The 20,347-nt window shown below is 36.4% G+C and overlaps 1 protein-coding gene across 2 annotated transcripts; it reads left to right on the top strand.

Moving 5' to 3' along the window:
- The first annotated feature begins 11,701 nt into the window (after nucleotides 1-11,701).
- On the top strand, nucleotides 11,702-15,777 carry LOC149602731 (uncharacterized). Of its 2 annotated transcripts, XM_089860283.1 has the most exons (10): nucleotides 11,702-12,186; nucleotides 12,265-12,309; nucleotides 12,396-12,472; nucleotides 13,281-13,386; nucleotides 13,448-13,519; nucleotides 13,582-13,711; nucleotides 13,811-14,023; nucleotides 14,131-14,285; nucleotides 14,400-14,831; nucleotides 15,420-15,777. In XM_089860283.1, the coding sequence occupies exons 1-9, from the start codon at nucleotides 12,041-12,043 to the stop codon at nucleotides 14,794-14,796; spliced, it is 1,341 nt and encodes a 446-aa protein (XP_089716409.1). In that variant the 5' UTR covers nucleotides 11,702-12,040; the 3' UTR covers nucleotides 14,797-14,831; nucleotides 15,420-15,777. The 2 variants fall into 2 exon arrangements, with proteins under 2 accessions (XP_089716409.1, XP_089716410.1); XM_089860284.1 differs by lacking the exons at nucleotides 12,265-12,309; nucleotides 15,420-15,777 and having other exon boundaries at nucleotides 14,400-15,110.
- The last annotated feature ends 4,570 nt before the right edge of the window (nucleotides 15,778-20,347 follow it).

Genomic DNA, 20,347 nt, shown 5'->3' with positions numbered 1-20,347 from the left:
CCTGGAAATTGGGCTAGGTAACATTACATTTGAAATTTAAATGTTAAAAACTTACTTCATTAAATTACTATTTTCAACTTTTACGTGCATTGTGTCATTGTTTGTTATTGAGTCAGTAACACTCTGTCGCAAACTGCGAAAGGTTAAAGCTAGATTTCCACTCGACCGAAAAAACCCGACGGAAATCACGCAGCCGACAGTAGAAATTTTAACTTACGCCGGCGTCCGGCGGTAGACCGTTCACACTACGACTGAATTTTGATTTTGACGGTAGATATTTTTGTGTTATGTGACAGTTGGGTGTGGTTTCCATGGCATCTATTTCGCACTCTGAATTGGTATATTTGAACCACTTGTTGCTTAAATTGTAAAAAAAGGGATTTTTTCCATCCTCCTGCATAAAGTCTTCCTTATTAACATCTAATATCTTTTTACTTCCATTAATTAAACTTTAATTTTTCTTACTTGGTGGCATGTTTCCGTTAACCCTTGGTCAACCACTACTTGTAATAGCGCTCAAAAAATGGCGGCTACAAATCTATCTCGCGTATGCGTGCGCTCTTTAAATTTATGACGTAGTCGGTGGGATAATTCCATTGACTGAGACACCGGCGTAACGCCGAACACGACCGAAAATATAGAACACAGCTTACGTCGGGCCGAACGGTGATTCCGTCGGGCTCGGCGTAAAGATTTTGCGGTCGAACCTCTTTCTGCCGGGTTTCCGTCGTGTTTTCCGTCGAGTGGGAATCTAGCTTTAATGTTTTTCCGCGTATTTAGGTATTTGCATCTTTTCTTAAGTTTGTACGTGAAGCAAGGCAAATAATTTAGAATACAGCCAGAGAAAACTCTGCGTGATAGGAGTCCTTTTCTGAACTTTCGCTTTGTAATTTAACTTTATATTTCCTGCAACAGTGAACATTGCAGTCACTAAGCGTGTCGAAACCATTAAATATCGTTAGCTGTTTTCCAAAGTTCCAGATAAAACCGAAGAGATAATGGTTCTACCTTTCTGCCGAGGAAAACTTCAATTGGGGTTCTGGGCACGTTAGTCTTTCGTTGCTTAGTTAACTTTGTTTAATGTCATAAGTTTAGTTTGCTATACCATCGAAGAATGTAACACCAGCGCCTCTATGACCGTGCATTGGCGTGTGGGACTTCAGAGCATGTTAAAAAACCGGAATATTTATGGGTAATCCAAAAATGTTCGAGTACTTATGTCGAAAAGTGTTAACGTAAATCTTAGTATCATATGGATGTCAATACTTTATCTTTCCATAAGTGTTGTTACGATTGGGTCTATGAATTAAGATACCTTAGACCTAAATAAAAAAATAGAAGTTTTTCGTGTCCTCCTTTAGGAGGTCATAATGGTTCTGAGTGGGCCGAACCTTAAATATACATTTAAGTGATAGATATTAGGTCCTTTAGTAGAACGTTTGAGAATATGTAGTATAAGATTAGACACTGTAACCTTAACAAATGCTCTTGGCAATATCTTGCCAAATTTGTGTTATTTATTTCCGGTTTTTCTCATTGGCTGATTGAACTTTGTTTAAAAAGTAAATTTTTGATTGAAAATGTTAGCTCTCGTCTCGACTCGGAGAGGTTTATTTTGGTTTCCCAACTTGTTAAACAATACTCCTACTTGTTCTCAGACTACACGTGTGAGAGAACGTAAATGGATCTTTAATAATAAGAGCTTCAAATGAAAGAAATATTTACCTTCTAGCTTCGCCTGTGAAAATGGAATTAGCCTAAAAATTTGTTGCGTAACTTGAATGTCGATATTAAATTAATTGTGGTAACATACCAATTTAAATTGTCAGTGCTCAGAGAACATTCGTAAATAGATCCACCTTAAAGTGTATTCTGTGAATTTGCGTCTGTGTCACCGATTAAAAAAAATCATTAATATATGTTTTTACCGTGAACATGCGGGATTTTCATGTTATTAATGGACAGTCAATGGAGATATTCTAGGAGAGCAGTAGCTCTCTTAGGTAAGACTTCATACTTATACTTTAATGTATAAGAAAGGTTTTTTGATTGGATGTAACTTTTTTTGTATAGTATCAACTGTTTTGAAAACATTCCACAGAACTACGATTTGGGCCCTCATTATGTGGTTAAAATTTCAAAAAGATCCATCCATTAGTTTATTTTATAAAAAATAAAGTTGCTAAGGGTGGTTTTCATTTACATAAAATTAATCAGCCCTTTTGGCAAAAAAACTGGAAAATTCCCATAGAAATAACATGGGAATTTTTATAAAAAAGGCCAAATTGTGGAACGTATACTACAAAAACTATACATTCCTTAAGATTGAAAACGGTTTTTAATGAACATATGATCTTTATCGAGAATCCACTACCCGTTTTTCATACGTCAACTAAACCTCTAACGCCTTATTGCAGAAGTAAACAAGATGGTCTAACCCATAATTAAGCCACATCGTTTACGTACTCTCGCTATCAATACTACAATAAATATACTTCTAGTGCAATAACCCTAGTTTACCGGTAGGTGGGAATAATTTTTCAATAGCTGTTTGGCAACGTGAATCACATGTCGCAAACGCCCGTTACTAATTAAATTACTACCACTTCTACACGAGTAAAACTATTAGTCCCATCGATACCTTGTAGCTAAGAAAAAACCAAAAGATCTATCGAACCGCTCGTAGCACTTTTATATCCTATACCTCTCTCTCTCTCTCTCTCTTAGAGCTCACTACAATCTCTGCAACACTTTATCAACAAGCAATTGTAGACGAAGCAGGTTAGCTAGCCGATGGTCCCGGGTTCGATTCCCGGTGGTGGTGGAGAAGGAACTAAATATTATAAATTTAAAAGTCGTTAATAAATGAATTATGGAGCCAGCGCCACCTAGAAGTAATTCCGCGAAGTACTATTTAAAAATAACAAACGAAACATCTACATCTTCTTCTACACACCAGGTCAAACTAATAGCCCATATACGATCTGGCTAAAAAACCGTATTTTATAGGAATTGGTTTCAATGCTGCTGAAAAATAAAACTTTTCATAGAATGAAAGACTAACAATAGCTTAACGGCCTTCTGTTGGTTTCAGGAAACGTCAAGAATTACGGGATATTTCCTTAATAAATTCCTCCCAAACTTCACTTTTGTGAATGCGATTGAACAAACAAATACCCCAGGATCATTCAAAACTTTGTTCTTATAAGCTTCGTGTTATATAAAAACACGTTGCTAATATCTATGAAGTTTTAAATTTATAGCGTTTTTGTGCTATTTATTTGCTGTTCCAACTCTGTCAAATAGCCTATCTTACTTGTCGTACTCGTTGCTTTGATAAAGCATCCGATAAATATCAACGGGATTTTTTGTGGCCCCTAAATCCCCCTATCTCAATTCGAGACGCAGATCGAAGTTCTGCGGTTACAATATTTTATTAATTAGGTTGTGTGGGAGTTTCCATCGCTATTATAGCTTCCTCTAAGTTAATTACTAGCCACAGTGTACTTTCTTCTTAGCGCGCTATAACAGTTTGAAAATGAATATTTTGCGAGAGCTTGAAATGCTTTGGAACAACCCTGGTTATGACAGTGGCTGGAGCTGGATTATTTGCTTTAGTTTCTTTGTTTATAACTTTTCATATTATGGATTTTTACGTTCTTCCGGAGTCATTTACAATACCCTGCTACAGACGTACAGTTTCACTCCTGCGGACGCTTCGTGGCCATTCAGCGTCAGTCAAGGAGTATCTCTTTTCGCTGGTATTTAAAAATATTTATTATATATCCTTAGTTCATATTTTTATACACGCGTTAAGTATTATTAAATTGGTCGGTTTCAAACACCGTGCATTTTCAAAAGTCTGGGGTTTCGTTTTTAAACGAACGGTATGGGATAAATGTAAATGTTGATTTTTTTTTTATTTGAATCGGGTTTTTCGTATTTTTATTGAACTACTAGTTAGTAAATTACCAACATGAAAACTTTTGAGTCAAAATTAACAAAAAGCAAAATAATCAGGACATTTAAGCAGCTATTGGACATTTTCTACAAAGTTATTCTTATTGTTACTATTCAAAATGCTTGTACAGAAGCGCATGACATACGAAGTGATTTTCTATTATGCATAACATAGCGGCCGTCTTATACGGAAAGCTTTTACCATCAAGGGGGGGGGGAATGTCAGCCCCCTTTCCAACTTTATTTTTCCTCTCGCGCCGAGAAATCCAAGCGGGTGGGGTTCGGGTGGATTTTGTAGGTGCGTACGCATATATCACCGTCTAGAAATAGTTCCCCTTATTCTCGCCAGACGGCAACCCTAATAAATCGATGCAGTTCTTGTCAGTATCCCCCTTAGGTGGCTAGTGCCGACTCAAATAAAAATCTTTCCGTATGAGACGGGTCTACCAAAGAGTCTAGAAAATCACTTCGTATGTCATGCGCTTCTGCTTGTACAAAAGACTAGCTTGACCACTATTTCATTTCCCTAACCTATTTCGAATCTTACTCCAGTTAAAATTGACCACGAGTGGCAAGACAAACTGGATTTCTTGGAAAAACGAAACTGAAATATGCCAAAACCATGATTGTTTTTAATTATAGGTCTTTTCTAGTTAAGTTTCTTAAACTATTTCTTGGAATCTTAGAAAACAGTTTTTTTTAAATAAATAATAAATACTTGATTTTAATCAAATGATTTTTTAAAAAATCGCTTGATTTAAATCCAACTGATTTAAATCAAACAACCCTGGTTCCTCACAAATCTATATCTATATAAATCAAAGTCCTGACTGACTGACTGACTGACTGACTGACAGACTGACTGATAATCAACGCCCAGCCCAAACCGCTTGCCCTAGAAGGCTGAAAATTTGCAGGAGTGTTACTCATAAGTAGTAGGCGCGTACTAAGAAAGATTTTTCCAATCCGCCGTCATCTTAAAAAATGGCGCCCAGAAATGTAAAAAATCTTCTCTATGCAATTAAGTACGCGCGTTTCAACCGATTTCACAAATATTTAGTACACTGGTTTGCTTTAACCTTAAGACGGGCTGAATGGTCTTTCGGGTTCGACTTTTCGCCATCTTTTAAAATGGCGCCCAGAAATGTAAGAAAATATTCTCTATGCAATAAAGTCCGCGCGTTTCAACCTATTTCACAAATATTTAGTACAATGGTTTCCTTTAACCTATAGAGACGGGCTGAATGGTATTTTGGGTTCGATTTGTTGCCATCTTTTTAAATGGCGGCCAAAAACTTAAAAACCCTTCTTTATGGAATAATGTCCGCGTGAAAAGTAATAAAAAGTATCCCGACGGGCTGACGGACTGTGCCGAGTGCCTTCGCTCCTAGAGTGCTAAAAAAATATTAGTCATCAGTAAAATCTACACATTCTTTATATCATTTTAGATGGAAGTTCTTATTACACGCGAGCGACGCCGCGGGCAATAGCTAGTATATTATAACCATATCTAGAAGAAAATGGGCATTTTTAAATCTAGAGAAAGTCCAAATTTTTCACTAGCCCTATCTCGCTTTCTTCTCGCCCATGTAAACTAGTTTATACCAAGAACTGTATTATTTTAAAAATATTATCTATAAATATAAAATCAAGTCGTTGTCCTTCCAATGGTTTTTATCGAAGAGAGGTAGAAAGTTGGAATTCGTTAAATGGAGGGTGAAATGGAAAATCAATTGATTTTTATCGATTCTTCCACTAATTATAAAACCAGTCTGCATATCGAAACTTCCAGGAAATATCTCCGAATGATTTTAAAATTCAAATTAGGTTCAGATTTTATGGATAATTTGAAATAAGGACCTCTGACCAATCGCACAACGCCCTGCCTTCCTGTTACCAAAGCACGCTCTACATATCACGGAACGATTATCACATCACGCGCAATTATATCAAACCTCGCAATAAATTTCATTTGGCGCGTGCCACGAGAATTTTGTTAACAAGAAGGCATGGCGTTATGAGATTGGTCAGAGGTCCTTATTTCAAATTATCCATAAAATCTGAATCTAATTAGAATTTTAAAATCATTCAAAGATACTTCCTGGATGCTTCACTACGCAGACTGGTCTTGAAATATGTATAGAAGAATCGATAAAATATCACTTGATTTTCCACTTCACAATCCCTTTATGGGGTTTCCTGACACCCTGACAATGATGTGAAAAATCCAAAAGCCCCAAACGTTTTCCTATAACTTTCTCTGGCCTGTAAGAAGGAAATACGTCAACTAAAATATTCTAAAAGTCCCAAAATATTACTTCCGTCGTGATTCTTGCCTTACCTTCACTACAACCCTTCTCTGCCGAGGTCAGGCTTAAACCTAGCCGTGGAAACATATTCTATACAAAAAGTACTGCGAAAGTGATGTTAAAATACTTTGAAGTAGAATAAAGTTCGGTTAAATTGTGTGCGAGAGGTTTTTGCTTCAATTATGTAACGTATATTGACGTATTATACAGTTTGTGCTCAAACGAATTATAAGTGCATCTTTATTAGTTTGGTTTGTAATTATCACACTAGAGATTAAAGTTGGTTTAAGTGCTTATATTTATAAAGTACGTCGAAAAAGAGATTTCATTGAAACGTATTGAATTATTTTAGTTTTGTGATTACCATAACTAATTTAAATTATAGGCCCCACTTCCACTGAATATTATTATTAGATAAAAATTATTTCAGAAACCATAGAAATTTCCAAAAATGATGACGTTACCCTTGACTCCATAAAAGGAGGCCAAATTATATCATTCATTTGCATTTCTATCGTCGGATCTATGGCTAAATACTCCGTATTCATCCTTGATTAAATAGAGACCATCTCTGTTTGCGCTTGCAAAAAGAAGGAACTTTTAAATAATAATCTCAAATAAAACCCTGAGACCAAGGTTGAAGATACGTCTTTTAAATATCCATCCATTCGTAATTAGCCTGTTATCAAATCATATCAGACACAGCTGTAACGCGCTGACTTTCGTGTGGCCATAAAGAACTAATTCATTTACTTAATTACTCGGGTTACATTCATGATATTTATTACGATAACAAAAAGGTTAAGTAAGGCTTCGGTCTTTTCACAAATAAACTTACGGAATGACAGGTTAATAATAACTTATAGAAACAAATAATTAATGAGAGACTATATTATGGGACAAATAGCTCCAGGTAACTACTACATCTCAGGGTTGATTGATTTAAATCAGTTGGATTTAAATCACTGATTTAAAACATGATTTAAATCAAGCGATTTTTTAAAAAAATCATTTGATTATAATCAAGTATTTATTATTTATTTAAAAAAAATGTTTTCTTAGATTCCAAGAAAAAGTTTAAGAAACTTAACTAGAGATGACCTATAATTAAAAACAATCATGGTTTTGGCATATTTGAGTTTCGTTTTTCCAAGAACTTTAGTTTGTCTTGCCACTCGTGGTCAATTTCAACTGGAAATAGGTTGGGAAATGAAATAGTGGTCAAGCTAGTCTTTTTGTACAAGCATTTGAAGAGTAACAATAAGAATAACTTTGTAGAAAATACCCAATAGCTGCTTAAATGTCCTGATTATTTTGCGTTTTGTTAATTTTGACTCAAAAGTTTTCATGTTGGTAATGGTAATTTACTAACTAGTAGTTCAATAAAAGTCAAAATAATCAAATAAATCTATAAAAATCCGATTTAAATAAAAAAAAATCGATTTTTTTTGATTGTTTTGAAAAAACCAAAAAAAAAACAAGTTGGGAAAACCAAAATATTACCTCTCCGAGTCAAGACGACTACTTACAAACTTATTTACCCAGATATGGAAATGTTTCTTAAATTAAAATTTATGAAATATTAAAGCAGTATACAAAGCATAGCAAAAATACTGTAAATCAGACGACATTTTACATCCAATAATGATATACTTGTACACATTAAAATCATTCGATGGGGGAGAAACGGGAAATGAAGAGATAAAACTTTGGAGGGATACTACCTTTACGTGTTTGTAAAGGCCCAATTTTCTACTCCTCAACTGTATGCTCTCTATGCTCAAAGCCATATTCACAACAGGGTTGCCATATAAACACTATCCTCTCGTTTCACCTCAACGATTTTCTTAGTTTGTCAACATGACTGTTAACGTTACATAACACCAAAGCTTATTTGTGGCTACACACACTGAAAGTAAATGCGTACCATAAAAAGCATGAAAACACGAAGCTATTATCCGATTACGATCAGACCTTTCACTGGTCTGGGCTGCGTTCAGCAGAGCTCACCAAAAAAGACAGCGGATTTTGGAAATGTTTACAGGTGAGCTCTGTCGTCATAGCTTTTCTCCGGTCATCGGCGTTTTATAAATGACGCTAGCGCAATAAAGCGTGCAAGGTACCAAGGCTTAACAAAAATTGTATGATAACATATTTATAGAGATAGATAACAACTTTTATAATTAAAATTAGAAAATAGCATATCTCTCAAAATTGTAGCGTGATCAACTGGTTTCACGCCAATTAAATAGCTATAGTCCCATAGAGCTATTTGTATTAATTCATCCATGGTTTTTTTGGCCAAGCTGAGAACTACACGTTTTACGTCACGTTATCCAAAAAGCCGACTATTTTATTTGAAGACCGCGCTAGCTCAGCGCTAAGCACCGTGACGTCAAAATTCAAAAACAAAATCCCGTTATGTAGGACACTGCTAACAGCGCTGGGCTCTGCTGAACGCGGCCCAGATTTCCACCATGATTATAAAATCTAACGCTTAATTATTTAATAGTGTTTTCAACTTTCGGCTCACTCTGAACCGTTAATGTCTCTGCATTACAGAAACGAAAACCAAGCGTTTACATTTTGGTTCACTAGGCCTATTGACAAATAAAAGTTCATTGACCAACATGGTAGCGTTGGGCTTGTATTCACTTTAGGAAGGATTATGCTATAAACAGATGTAGTATAGCTTATGTAATATATAAACATCCATTTTAAATAATAATATTAAAAAAAATCTTTGGAATATCAAAATGAAATAGAGATTTAATGCTACAAAAGTACTAAATGCATCATAATTACGAAAAATATTTCCACATATTCATTTTATATTATGGAAAACGGGAATATTAAGTTCTGAAGGATTTCTTTCTTTACACATCAAAACAAAACGAACTTCTAACGCAGCGCACTAGTGTAACAACGGACGGACACATATAGACAAACACATAGACTGCTGTTTTACCCTTTCCGTATTAATTTTGAGTTTAGAGACATGATTATCTTAAATATTAAAATAAATATAATTAATATTAAATATTTTCTTCGATAGTTGTTCGCCTTATTGAGCGTTACATCGTTTTGAAAAAGAATAATTAAACATTCTTGAGAGACTTGACTAATATTGGCGTTTGAAATGAAGCATACGCCGGTTGCTTCGCCTTACTCAAATAGGTAGTATATAAGGGTGTCGAATCGCAGCTATGGATAACAACATCGCAATTGCGTGAACCTTTGGTGGAAGCCCCACCATTGGAAGGCCAGACGTTTCTCGTAACCCTGGCCGATCGCCGCGTATGTCTTAACCTTAACGATGATGATGGAGTAGAAGCCAGGTGTACAGACTGGTGTCCATGTGGGATGGACAAAAACAAAGACCAGAAGATGGTGGTGTTAGAAGCCAGGTGTACAGACTTGTGTCCATGTGGGATGGACAAAGAGCTGATGACGGTGGTGATTAGAAGCCAGTGTGTACAGACTGGTGTCCATGTGGGATGGACAAAGACCACAAGAGGGTGGGGATTAGAAGCCAGTGTGTACAGACTGGTGTCTATGTGGGATGGACAAAGAGCAGCAGATGACTGTAATTAGAAGCCAGTGTGTACAGACTGGTGTCCATGTGGGATGGACAAAGACCAGAGGCTGGTGATGTTAGACAGGCAATGGAGTAATAGCCTGTAAGTGTAATACAATTTTCGAAATTTCCGGAAATTGAGAACACGTTTGCTCCGATTTGCAAACTGCGAACGCGGTCACGTGGGTGTAACAACAGACAGACACACACACACAGACACGTCGAAATTAGAACCTCTCCGTGACATACGTCACTCGGAGATGTAAAAACAACAACCCTGCTACATCTCGATGTAGGAGAGTCACTGACTGAATTATAGTAGCAGTCAGCCATTTCATAGTGAATGCGGGGTCTAAGAAAATCCTGGGTGAGTCAGGTGACCGTGACTTAATGGTCTTAGGGGAGACTAACACTAAACCACCATGGAAAGAAAGCTCGGAAAAGACTCGTAAAAATGGTTGAGGGTTACATCCACTCGGACTTGGATTTCATCTCATCATGGCATAAGAAAATGATTATACAAGTTCTAAATTGAAATGATTACTGATATTTACTATGAATTTATATATTTAAATTATTATATAAGATCATCACGAGGGCTTAGCCACTCAAGAAGTCGGGTGTATATTTTCCCAACAATCAATAATTATAATCAAAAAAATATTAAATAATCATAAAATTTAAATATCTTGTAAAATCATTTAAACAATTATGAAATGCTTTTACGAGATTTTTTTATTAAGTCTCTTGATTATTCGATTTTAAATTAACATTGTTTTTGATAATCACGAAAATCATTCTTACCGAGATGAAAATGATAATCAAATAAAACTGAAGAAAAAATAAATACAAGATCTTGAAAGATAATGAAAATTTAAAAAATAAGAATCAAGTTAATGTAAAAAAATAAAGAAAAAACAACTTTAACTCTGCCGCAGCCGTATTCTGCAGGCTTAGTCTTCCTCGCCCATCTTGATTATACTCTCTCATTCGTTCGTAGAGAAATGGATTATGGTTTCTGAGTGGCAATGACGCTTTAGTTCCTGTATTTGATTATGGGCTGTAATTGGATGTTTGCGCGAGTGGTTAATAGCGTTTTCCTTTGGGTCCTCGCGGAGCGCTCCCAAGGAGCAATAAAAATGGTAGTAGTAGTTTCTAGCTTCGTTAAAGACTGTTTTTGAAGAATAGGATCTCCTAGTTTTATTCCTCCATGGGAGCGCTCCGCGAGGACCCAAAGGAAAACGCTATTAGCTTGCTTTTCAATTGACACTGAACATTGGTTGTAATGTCAGTAAAATCATCTTCAAAGGTTAGTGCCCTTTCAGACCACACATAATAAACAATACCAGAGTGATATTTACAAAAACTAATTTGACAGATCGTTTATGAATCTTTAATGAGAGAGAGGCTAAAATAAATAATGATATTCATCTCACTTTAAAAATTTAGCCAGATTTTTTGCCCATATCGGTGACTGTAGACAAATGGCGCGAATTTTACTAGGGTTTGGTGAACAACTTCCAACATCCGCCGCCACAGCACTAGTGTCAGGCGTTACTCTAAGCAAACCTAGCTCTCTATTCAGTTGCCTGTCCATGGATTAGGTGGTCTCAGGTGCACTAAGCTTTAACCTTTATTTTTAAGAACTTTACGCCATCTATCTCGTGAACCTTCAATTAGACTATTTGTATCAAGGGAATGGAGGTTTTTTAACTTATTTAATTTGTAACATTGTGTATATTATAGTAGCCATAGTATAGTTTTATATTTCAATAATGTATTTGACACTTCACAGTGAATACTAATATATAGCGCTGTAACGGGCGTTAAAGGCACAGTATCACACCCTATTTTTTCAAAAATAGAAAATTTAGTTCACTTTTTCAACACAGATGGTGCCATAATCTATATGGCCCTCTTTTTTAGCTAAGTTCGCACTTGCTAATAATCTTTGCTAGCTGGACTAGAAGGCGAGTCTATTCTGTATTTTGGGGGTGTTGGGCTAAAAGTCGTAGATAATATGAGGAGTTGAGAGGTGGAGCAAATCCGTCGCACGTGTTCTTTCAACTTCTTACCAAGTCGGTTTTCCCGCTCTCACTTCCTAAATTCTTTTTTTAATCAAACGTGTTGTGTATGTTCGTGCGGTTTTATTTCTAACGGTTCTTAGGCCGGTTGTTGTTTAATTTAATTTATTATGGAAATAATAGAAGAACCTATAGGATTTAAAAGTAAAACATATAAAGTGAATGTAGGAAAAGCTGTTTTTGAGAGGTGGTCAGCTGAAAGGAAGAAATTTTCTTTCACGAACGAGCAATTTGCTAATTTTCTATTTAAACAATGGTGAGTTATTAATGAAGATAAATAAGTAGTGTTGTGGTGAATGATTGTTGAGAATCCCTGCAAAAATTGTTAATATAGGCCTAGTGTGGAAATAATTTCATTATCACTCTATTTACAAAAGTGGTGAGTTTATTCGCAGGATTTCTCTAACACAACACTTTGGCATTGCATGATTTTCGTCAAAAAAAACCTTAAATACTTTTATTTAGGGACGAATACCAAACTGAAATTAAATCTACAAAAAAAATGAGAGAATCAATTCATAATTATCAGAATAAAAATAAAGGTAATCATTAAACTTTTGTATTATTATTATTATTAGGCCGCCCTGACACCGATTGGAACCATGGATAAAGAAAGCCGCGCGTGAGGAAATTTGTTTTGACGATATAGGATAGGCAACTCCCTATTTCGAATGACAGCTTATTCTTTATATACTGTTACAACATCGGTTGTCAGCACTCACAAAGCTAGGTTACATAGACACCTAGGATTGCGCGTGCTGGAAACCGATGTTGTAACAGAGTACATATAGAATAAGCTGTCGTTCGAGATAGGGAGTTGCCTATCCTGTAGAGTGAAAACAAATTTCCTCACGCACCGCATTCATTATTCATGATGGGACTATAATAAAGCCATAAACTAGCATACCATAATAGTTGATGTTAAAGCCGAGTATCACTCTGAGCTTCCTTGTACACCGATTATAGATTACGCGTAATCAATTTACGGAAGTATTGAATAATAGATCCTCACGGTCAAATCGAAAAAATACTTTCACCAATTGATTACTAGGCCCTATTTTCAACTAAGAAAAATAAAATTTTCGGCGCAAATATGTAACTGAACCTAACCTAACCTAGCTTTGCCAAGCCTAACATAATGCAACCTAACCTAAATTTAAATATCATTTGCGACGAGTAACTTTGTTTGATAAAGGTAAGGCTTTCAGTGATTTGCATAAACCATTTAGTACAGTCAAAGGTACGGGGTGTACACCTATTACGCTGAGTGACTGGCCCCTCGGCTAAAACCAGGAATTATGCTATTATCCTATAAATTTCTGGTAAATCGTAAAATGTTATTCTGGTTAGATGCATCAACCCAAACAGATGAAGATCCGACTGTGTATTATAATACTACACCCTCACGGAAAAGAATAGTACCTCGACTTAGATATAAACATTCCACTCCAATAACGTGAGTATTCTGGCAGTTGTGGTTAATATTCTGTCCTGGTGCTAATATAAGCTTTTTACAGCTCAAATTTTAATGCCAAAATTGCTGAATTAGAGAAAAATAACTTAACTTCGAATTTTTCCAAGTCACCTGGGTATGTTCATTATTTTACATTATTAAATCTTGAAATTTCACTCAAAAGGTATTTGTGTTTAGTGTTGTAAGAACACCTGAAACTTCCAGAATTGATGAAAGCAGTGTAGATTTTATCAGTGCAACAGGTGGGATAAGTTCGAAGTTTACATCACCATTATTGATGGATAACTGTGAACACATAACAAACCAGGTATGTCTAATACATAAAATTTCCATCTAAACTAAATAAGCTTAATTTATTTTTATTGTGGCAGTCCATAAAATCACGCGTTAATTAGTATTGTTATAGTTTCAGCCAGCAAATGAAGAGTTTACGTCCAAAGATGCTGTTGCAGAAGAACTAATTTTGGTTTTTTTCTCTAAAATCGATCAATTAGTAAAACAAGCATTCGGCTTGCGTTGTTTTTGCGGAGAACGTTTATGTTACAGTCATATCTACCGAGGATCGGCTATAATCTTCAAGTGGAAATGCCTTTCTGGCAATGGACTTAAACACAAAAAGGTAAGAACATTTTTAAAATCATTATTTTCTACAGTACGTTTCCGTAAGTATGGCACTTATATAAGATTGGAAATTGTAAATGTCCTAACGAACCATTATTCAATAAGGGATCATGGGAAAGCCAAGAATCATATCATGGCGTTTTTGCAGGCAATATAAAAATTGCTTCTGGAATTCTTTTGGCAGGAAATGAATTTAGTAGAATTGAGAAAATGGCCAAATTCTGCAAAATCCAGTTGATTTCTAAAGACACATTTTACAGGTATATGCATCTCAAAATTATCTTTTACTGTAGTAGAGATGCTCGGGATGAATGAATTAGGATATCATAATATTCCTACTATAACATAGACTAACTTTTTTTTGGTGTATTTAGATACCAAAGACATTTCATTCAACCTGCAGTACAGAAGCATTGGCAGTGTCTGCAAACTGAAGTTTTCCAAGAGCTGAATGGAAAGGAATTAATAATTGCAGGCGATGGCCGAATGGATTCTCCTGGTCATTCGGCCACTCTTTGCACTTACACTTTCGCGGATTGTCAAACTAAGAAGATAATTTCCGTTTGCAATGTTGATGTACGCGAAGCCAAAGGCAAGAGCTCCAATATGGAAATAATTGGATTTAAAAGAGCTGCCTCGGAAGTAATGGAAAAGGCTAAAGAGTATGGGGTCAAAATTGTAGAAGTGGTTAGCGATACTCTGCACATCTGGCACATTTCATTAAAATTTCAAGAAATTGTTAAACGGGCTTCTTTAGAGCGTGCAGCATAAACGTGATGGAATGGGCTGTGATCCACCAATTTAGTGTAAAAAAAATCGGAAGTCGCTCCCGTTACCAAAGTTTCTACATGGATAAAGAATGCGCGTGAGTAAATTTGTTTTCACTCTACAGGATAGGCAACTCCCTATCTCGAACGATAGCTTATTCTATTATGTACTCTGTTACAGCATCGGTTGTTAGCAATGCGCAATGCTAGATCTCTATGTAACCTAGTTTTGTAAGTGCTGACAAGAGACGAAAAACTTCAGGATCTTCAGGATTTAAAATATCCGCGAGTTTTTTAGCTCGAGTGCACGGACCTCTAGGCCTTAGTTTCAAATCGTGTTGGCAATTTCATACGTATTTGAAACTAAGGCCTAGAGGTGGGTGCACTCGAGCCAAAAAACTCGCGGATATTTTAAATCCTGAAAATCCTGAAGTTTATTGTCTCTTGATAACACGTACAAAGCTACGTTACATAGAGTCCTAGATTTACGCGTGCTGACAACCGATGTTGTAACAGGGTATATACAGAATAAGTCCGAGATAGAGTGAAAACAAATTTCCTCACGCGCATTCTTTATCCATGGTTTCTACCTTTCGCTAAGCCTAATAGAACTTTGGACTTTGACAGTAGGGGGTCATACAATTTCGAGTAATAGACGAATTGGTCTATTACAAACAGAGACACCAACACACGGGGGCGAGGCTGCCATTGGGATATCCTCCCTCTCGCCAAGAGGCTCCGCAACGCCAGACCAAGTCCGAGTTCACTACACGCGGCAGGCTAACTAACTCGCATCAAAATCCCTTCGATATGTTTTTTTTACACCAGATATCAGATTTAATTAGATATCAGATTTAAATTCAATTCTAACGAGATTACACGCATGGTTTTACCGAGTAAAGTTAAATTTGAAATAAAGGTCTATTAGTAATTAGTGTATGAATAGAAGACAAATAATAAAAATAATAATTAAATTAATAAATCAACTTACAGGACACTTCTCCTTTGAATCCTTTTCGGAACGTTTGTTTGAGCACGGTACCCTTCCTGGGGCACATTTACATGAACCACCGCATTCTTTCCCCAAAGCTCTACATGGGCACCCGCCACGTGGGCCTCTGTTTCCCAATTCTCCTATAATTGCTGCTCTCGTACAAGCATTTCTGCAATCACAACTATTGCGCTGTAAAATCGCTTTTACCACTTCAACAGGGATGTCTTCAATGTTATCCATTGATTACGATTAAAAACTCGCGAAAGGGTAATAAAAATATTTGGACAGAGTGACCCGAGTCTAGTGACTCAAAACCAGCGAATGAGATAACTCAAGAGTAAAAAATTCTTACTCTTTTTACCATTGAAAATTTGAACAATAAAAAATAAGGGAAAGTTTTTGGTTTTTATTTACTTAGACCGAACCTAAGCCCTCAAAATAGTCTAATAGGCGTGACCTTTGTGCATTTTACCACCAACATAGCATAAACCATAGAGAATGTATAGGAGTAGTAACGCCTAAACTTGGGACCTTTTGATGAATGTGTTTGGGAGTACTACCTACTATACTTCTGTTGATGAGAAGATGCCTATACAATCATAATTAGGGCTGGTGATGCTCTACAGAAAAACAAGTAGTCCGCTCATCTGCTCTTGAACACGACTATAGCAAGGCGGAACTGAAAGCTATGCTGTTTAGTCCTCCTTATATTTATTCTCAATGATTCGAAGTTCGAAGAAATGCCCTAGCCCCTAGGGAAGCTTTTTTTTTTCAAGTGCAGGGCTGTATGGAAAGTTTTGGAGGGCAATACCACCATGAAAACGGGATTAGGGGGTAGTGAAACTGCACGTGCCAAATAATGGAGTGGCGGAGGGGTAAATTCTTTCGGTTTTGGATGGGGGGACTAAAATAGAGATGATGAAGGGGTTCATGATGATTTTTCCCGTTTTTTTTCTGGGGGCGCTACTTGACGGCAGGGCAAAATTTCTAGTTTTTGAAACTACGTCCTGACTAGAAATTCGGTGATCCTGTGCCTTTAATTCTGGTCGTCAATACGTTTCGTAGCAGAGGTGGTGCGTAGCCGCTCTTGACCATAGCCACAGTATGCATTGCTACTAGAGTTATATTGTGCACAAGTCTGGTTAGGCTTTCAAAAGCCTAGGTGCCTCTATGAAACAGAGATTAAAAAAGATTGATGACGTAAATGTTCTGATATATCTTTCAGGAACATATCACCAAGTAAGATTGTACGTCAGAAACAATGTTAAAGCTGTGTAGAACCTCAAAAAGCTAGAAGCGTAAAAATGTTACTGGAGGAGGAGGAAGCTTAAAATAGACACTATATATTTACAGCTGTAATTCTCAGGATTCAAATTTACATTTGCCATTTAGAGGTGAACGGCTAACCATTTCAACCGAATAATTGTGGTTTAATTCCTGAAATTAAAAACTTAGTGGACCACCTCATTCGTTAAAACGGTTTTTCCCACATTAAATAGGTCTTTATGCGATATTACCAGAAGCCGATTAGGCTTTACACATGAAGTACAGACTGTTAAAAAAGTCTTTGCGCGTTGCGTTTTTCGCACATATTTTACTATATTTCAAAAACTATTCAAGCTAGCGCTCTGGAATAAAGTGCGTTATAAAAGTTTTGCATTCCTCTTTCATATTTTACCCGTTCCACAGTTGTCCTTTGCATACTTATACCGGAAACCGGAAATGTCAAAATTATCATCTTTGACAATATTGGATTCTCGAGGATATAAATGCGATTTTCGGATTTCTTGGGGTCGATTCATATTTGAAAAGTGTTAACCAAATTCAATTCGGATGAATAGGTCACGAGTAATCAGCCTTTATTCAAAATCTGGCAAACTTGGTTAGAGTGGCGATAATTCATAATCGAGTATCGAATCTTTGTCGTAATAATGCTTGTTAGATGTTATGGTACCTTATGCGAATATATATGATTGGTCTTGTGGCGCAATACTTTTAAACAAATCAGACGTTCATTAAAGGGATGGTGAAGTGGAAAATAAAGTAATTTTTTATTGATTTTTCCATTAGACAGCGAAACATCCAAGAAATAACACCGAACGATTTTTAAATTACGATTAGTTTGAAATTTCACGAATAATTTTAAATAAGGACCTCCGACCAATCGCGTAGCGCCCTGCCTTTTTATCAACCATTTTCTCTTGGCACACTCAGTGTTGAATAAATTTATCACGAGACTTGAAAAAATTTGCGTGATGTGACAATTGTGGCGCGAGACATGGAGTGTTTCACGAGAATTTTGTTAACAAAAAGGCACGGCGTTACGCGATTGGTCGGAGTTCCTTTTTTGAAACTATTCTTAAAATCTTAGCCTAATTTGAATATTAAAATCAATGGGAGGTATTTTCTGAATTTTTCATTATGCATACTGGTCTCATGATTAGTAGAAGAATCAATAAAAAATCACTTTATTTTCCACTTCCCACTCCCTTTAAGAGAAAACTCGCGTCTTTTGAAGAGGAGAAGCGGTTTAACAATATGGTTATTTGGGCCATGATATCATAATATTTAGAACTCACATTAATTACGTTTGGGTCTTCAGCCCAACTCATTGCAGCCCAGTGAAAATATCATTCATGATGGCATATGCGCTGCACGAGATCCCTTCAAATAGACAAATTCGATTATTCTATACATGAAACAACTTCAGAGGAGAAGGGCTTCTATGCTAGGAATGTTCGCTACGCGATTGAGCTTCTCTAAACGGAGCCTGAAGTTGGGCTATAGCAAATGTGAGGCCATTGAAAGATTTTTATTTTAGAAGCAGAAATAGGGAACAGATTAATCTGGGCGCGCGTCAAAGTCCCGGGCCCCCTTCCTCGGGACGGTGGGATATAAAAGAAGAGGGTGGTCATATAGTGACAAAGGTAAAAAGGAATTACGTATTTTTCGCCGATCCCGTCAGCAACGTCAGCAAAACGTAGTTTAAGTGAGCAATCAGAAAATTCAAACTTTTCATCACACGTTAGAGGGAGGGCTCTATACTGGGCTATGAGTCGGACTGAATTAAACACTAACCGTTCTCCAATCCTACTTCTAAAATTAAATCTATCTCTATTGAGGCTTAATAATATAGCTGACCGCAACCAAAGCATGGGCAAAGGCGTATTTCACAACTGACGTTCAAAGCTACCGATGGAAAAACCTAAAAATTAAATGAAAAAAAAAATGAATGCCGGTAACAATGATCACAACTGAAAATAATAGCTAACAGCTAAAACGAAACCGAACGGTAAACACTTGAAGTTGGTCTCTCTGCGCTGCTGGTCTGCTACTCGTTTCGTTTATTTTCTATGGCAAAAATACTAACTTTGGAAGGTATTGGGATATTAGGCCATTTTGTGATTTAAGATTCTTATTGTATAGGAAAGGAAACTAGCCTTTTTAAAGAAATTTTGGATAACCACTGCCATCTCAAATTAGAGAAGGCAGTGGGATAACTATTAATATCATCATTGATAACTAGTTAAACGTTGAAAAATATTTATAAAATTTGGAGGAAAATTTTCAAATAACAAGACTTCCTTCGAGTTTCAAATTGAAGAATGCTCGTGGGCTTTATTGAACTATTTTATACAAACAAGACAGTCACTTTCAGCTTGAATTGCTGCTTGATATTTTATAGGACATACCCGAGCACTTAAAGCAAGGATGAAGAGGAAAATAAAGTGATTTTCTTATCGATTCTTCTTCTAATTATAAGACCATTTTGCATAGTGAAACATCCAGGAAATACCGTCTGCGTTCTTGAACAATTTATTACAAACAAGACTGTCACTTTCAGTTTCAATTGTATTTTACTTAACCTCCCTTAGCCCTTAAACAGATTTTTAATCTTTTATTAAATGACAGACATAAACGCTAAATCGGATTCAAGTCGGGCGAGAGAGCGGTTCAATCTTAGCGTCAATTCCTTCGACCTCCAGAAATCTTGCAACGAGTCGGGACGTATGGGCTGGGCAATTGTCCTGCTGAGCCTGAAACCACACACTAAAACAATGTTTTAAGTTAGTCAAGAATAATTATAAGGTTATACCGGCCACGTCATGGGCTGGTTAGTCATACGGAGAAAAAAATACCAGCGAACAGGGCGGATCTCTATTTTTTAACATTACAATGCTTTACCTCCTAATTTCATTAGAGTTTATGTCTGTCTTTTAGAATACGATTAACAATGTGTTTAATGGGAGGGTGAAATGGAAAATCAAATAATTTTTAATCGAGTCTTCTACCATTCTGCGTAGTGAAACATCCAGGATATATCTCCGAATGATTTTGAAATTCCAATTAGGTTCAGCTATTATGGATAATTTGAAATAATGACCTCCGACCCATCGCGTAACGCCCTGCCTTCCTATTGACAAAATTCACGTGGCACGCTCCATGCCGAATGAAATTTATCGCGAGATTTAAAAAAAGTTGCTTGCGATGTGACTATCGTGGCGCGAGATATAGAGCGTGCAACGGAAATTTTGTTAACGGGAAGGCAGGGCGTTAAGCT

The sequence above is a fragment of the Phalangium opilio genome, unplaced genomic scaffold (genome assembly GCF_054372755.1).
Source record: "Phalangium opilio isolate 3A_F unplaced genomic scaffold, DU_Popi_V2 ptg000352l_1, whole genome shotgun sequence".
NCBI classification, from domain to species: Eukaryota; Metazoa; Arthropoda; class Arachnida; order Opiliones; family Phalangiidae; genus Phalangium; species Phalangium opilio.
Note: the sequence above shows the minus strand (reverse complement) of the source record. Positions and strands in the feature narration are given on the sequence as shown.

Excerpts from the sequence above, each read along its gene's own strand:
- LOC149602731 (XM_089860283.1), top strand. The coding sequence starts at position 12,041 with ATGGAAATAATAGAAGAACCTATAGGATTTAAAAGTAAAACATATAAA. Across the intron at positions 14,024-14,130 it reads ATGGACTTAAACACAAAAAG|GGATCATGGGAAAGCCAAGA; the intron begins GTAAGAACATTT and ends TTATTCAATAAG. Across the intron at positions 14,286-14,399 it reads TCTAAAGACACATTTTACAG|ATACCAAAGACATTTCATTC; the intron begins GTATATGCATCT and ends TGGTGTATTTAG.